This window comes from Populus nigra, chromosome 15 (genome assembly GCF_951802175.1).
Source record: "Populus nigra chromosome 15, ddPopNigr1.1, whole genome shotgun sequence".
Classification (NCBI taxonomy): Eukaryota; Viridiplantae; Streptophyta; class Magnoliopsida; order Malpighiales; family Salicaceae; genus Populus; species Populus nigra.
The window spans coordinates 9,360,826-9,364,461 of record NC_084866.1 but is presented as its reverse complement, the minus strand read 5'-3'; the positions used below and the strand labels follow the sequence as shown (position 1 = coordinate 9,364,461).

Below are 3,636 nucleotides of genomic sequence, written 5' to 3'. Positions count from 1 at the left end.
CTAAGGGATGAAATTGAATCAAAACAAAATATATATATCAATCAAAAGTTTGAGAACCAAATTTGATACAATCAACAAATAATATGATATTTTTAATTTTTTCACAACTTCCAGAAAGTGTTTTCCGCCTAAAATAAAAGGAAAACACTTTTTTGAAAACCAAGCTAAATTTGTCTTTAACTAAAAAGTTTCCCGTTGACCAGAAAGTGTTTTCTGTTGACCGGAAAATGTTTTCCGTTGACCAACTTTTCTAATGGCAAACAAACATAGGAAAGTTTGGAAAGTAATTTCCCGAAAATCACTTTCCGGGAAACAAACATTCCCTAAATGGGAAGTAAATTTTTTAAAAGTATTTTTTATGTTAATTTGTCATTATCGTGAAAAATGATTTTCGAGAAAATACTCTTCAATGTTTAATGAAAAATTAATTGGAAATTATTTTTTGATTTTTGGACACATCAAAGAAAATAAGTTGAAAAATATTATATTTTGAGTTATTAAATTGTTTTTTAATAGTAGAAGTTTTATTTTTTTCAAACATTATTTGGTGTTTAAAGAACATTGACAATAAATTTTTTTTTCTATGGTATCCTCATTTTATAACACAATTTATATGATTTAAAATGTATTGTTATTGTATAATAAAACATGTTTTGTATTTGAATGTATTTTGTAGCAATATTATCTAAATTGAAATATTATATGCACTAATATATCAAATTAATATGCTTTTATATTGCATATTAATAGATCCTAATATATTATTTCCTATATAAATATATTAGTAATTTATTATTTTATAATAATAATATATTTTAAAATATATTATTAATATATTATTGTTTATATATAAATAATAAAGTATTGCACCGTTTTATTTTTTGGGTCCTTTATGGAAAATGTTTTCTGCTCTTTTAAATAAAAAAGAAATACTTTTTTCCTTCTAAAATTTATGTTTTTCTTTAATAAAAAAGTGAGTTTTATTGATTAATTTCCTACAATATAGTCAAACAAAAAAGAATCAAGGAAATACTTTTCAAAAAAACACTTTTAAGGAAACATACAAGATACTATCTTCTTGTTGTCCAGGCTTTATGTATATAGATAACTTTTCTTTCCATTAAAGAGATCGATTTTCTTACGGTTATTTTTTATTATTAGAATATTTTTTAAAAAAATATTTGCAAAATAATATAGATGAAAAAAATAATGAAATAATATAGTTTATATGTCATTATTTGGAAAACACTATATTTATAGCTTAGTGATATCTAATAAAAATATTAAATGAGCAGGGAAGAGACGAGAGAAAAAAAAGATTAAAAAAAAAATCTTTAAAATATACTATTATGATATCACTAGTATCATAAAAAAATATCAATAAAATGAATCTAACAACACAAAAAAGGCTATCCACAATGACTCAAGTGGACCACATTTATTGTGTGATAGATGATTCATTTGTTTTTAGCGATAAGTGTGACATATTGGATTACAGCTAATGACTCTAGTGGGCCATGTTTGCTGTCTATATATAACAAATAATTCATTTATATTTAGAGATAAGTGTGACATACTAAATTACGGTTTATGACTTTTATTTGTGTTATTTGATTTGCCTTATAGATATCTTTTCTATGATACATCTTAATTAAAATTTCAATTATAAACTATGTTATTTTAATTATTTTTAAACGGTGTTATTCGATCAATATTCTTAATTTACTTTTCTATTTTTTTGAAAAAAAACCTTTTTCTTACTAGCATTTCATATATGTTTATTCTTTGAGTGAATAACTAACAAACCTTCTCAATATTTTAATGTATAGATTTGTATCTCACAAAAGTTTTACTAATATTCTTCCTTGAGTAATTATATACCAAAACAAATAATTTTATGTCCTGATTTAGATTAGCAATGGATAATAACAAAATTAAATAACTGTCTTTTTCATCCAACAAAAATAAAAAAAGAAGGAAAGCAGCAATATACCCAAAACGCAAAATTAATATAAAAGATAGAATCCAACATAAATCTTGTGAATAGCAGCTAAAAGCCACCTCCCAAAAGTGAAAATGGATAAGACGGTCGTGGCCTATCCTCCACTCCCGCCGCCATTTCTCCAAAATAGTTCATGTGGTCACCCCAATCACCACCATATCCTATCACAGTACTATTCCCTTGCGGCAACACTGCCACCGTTGCCCCAATCCCTGCACCCATTGAGCCTGTTGTAAATGGACTAGGTCCTGCCACGGCAAGACCACAGTTTACTTGATCTAACCATCCTATAGCGTTAATATCTGACTCATCAGGTGAGGGTGAAGATTGACAAAATTTATCTACATTAAAAACAGTTTCTGGTGAAGATATTACCCCTATAGAACCCTCTTCATGAACCACTTCAGACTTTATTATTGTTGAAGTACTTGAAATTGCCATGCCAGAAGGTGATGTCGCCGAAGAAGATATCATCAAACGTTGTTTCTTGTCTTTTATCTGCCTTGTACGTTCCTTTTCAAGAATCATACGAGGAAGGAGATCCGGGTCTTCAACAACTTTATAGATAAAAGCCATCATTTGTTGTGGACGTCTTTCCGTCGCCTCTAAACGCTTGTTCATGCCTTCAAGTTCTTGCTCTAAGGCCTTCTGTTCTTGCTTTAACCTTGCTATCTCCATAATTATATCTTCATCATCTAAGTCTTCACCTTTTATATTTACTTGCATATGTGATGACCCTTTATTATTAGAACTATGCTTCCTGCGAACTATATTCTTCAGCAATTGCTTTTGCCCTCTAAGAAACCATTCGTTTGCAAATTCCCATCTATCTGGATCGACTTTTCTAAAACCCTGGCAATCATGAAACAAAGAAATGTAACATTAATTGATCGATCAATAACAGCACTGCTCTACACATATAAATATATCACACAGCAAGATTTGGTTACGATTACTACTCACATAGGTGTTCAACTGTCGAACAAAGCTAGAGAAGTTGTTGTGTTTGAAGTAAACAGGCAAAATCCTCTGAGAGAAATCTAAAGGGTCGATGACGATGAAACTGTTGTTTGCTCTGCCCCAGGAAATGAGAGAATCCGTTGTTGGATCACTGACCATCTGATAAATCTTCAAAACAAAGGGTGCTACGATGTTATTGCTGTTATTAGCCTCCATCATATAAAATTAACCAAGCACCGTGGATTAAAATTCTCCTTTCCTCTGTAATTCTCTCTTCTTCTCCTTCTTCTTCTTTCTTTCTTTCTTCTCAAAGATTGAGAGGATGAGATGCCAAGATGGCAAGAACTATTGTGATGGAGATGGCATTGGCCTTTTTTCTCCAAGTGGGGAGACACCACCGTTAATATATAAATGGACGCATGTACTGTAACATGAGCTTTGGTGGGAGGGCAGAAATCCTAATGGCTGTGATATTTCTTGGGTCACGAGATGAGACCCACCCTTGCTCCGCTTTTATCATCTTATGCGACACGTCATGGTCCCTTATGGCTAGATATTTTCATTACAGAAGCCTTTCTCCACTCGCCGTACAGGCGCGTGTGCACCTGTTCCCAACTCCCAACTTTTTGTAAGCGATTGGTGGAAGACGACCGCTCGGACGTTTATTAGGTGGT

At 30.9% G+C, this 3,636-nt stretch overlaps 1 protein-coding gene across 1 annotated transcript; it reads right to left on the bottom strand.

Moving 5' to 3' along the window:
• Positions 1-1,990: 1,990 nt before the first annotated feature.
• LOC133674165 (heat stress transcription factor C-1) lies at positions 1,991-3,418 on the bottom strand. The gene is made up of 2 exons (XM_062095173.1): positions 2,966-3,418; positions 1,991-2,854 (listed from the first exon to the last, which is right to left on the bottom strand). Exons 1-2 carry the CDS (start codon positions 3,179-3,181, stop codon positions 2,051-2,053), a joined length of 1,020 nt encoding a protein of 339 aa, XP_061951157.1. The 5' UTR covers positions 3,182-3,418; the 3' UTR covers positions 1,991-2,050.
• Between the last annotated feature and the right edge of the window lie 218 nt (positions 3,419-3,636).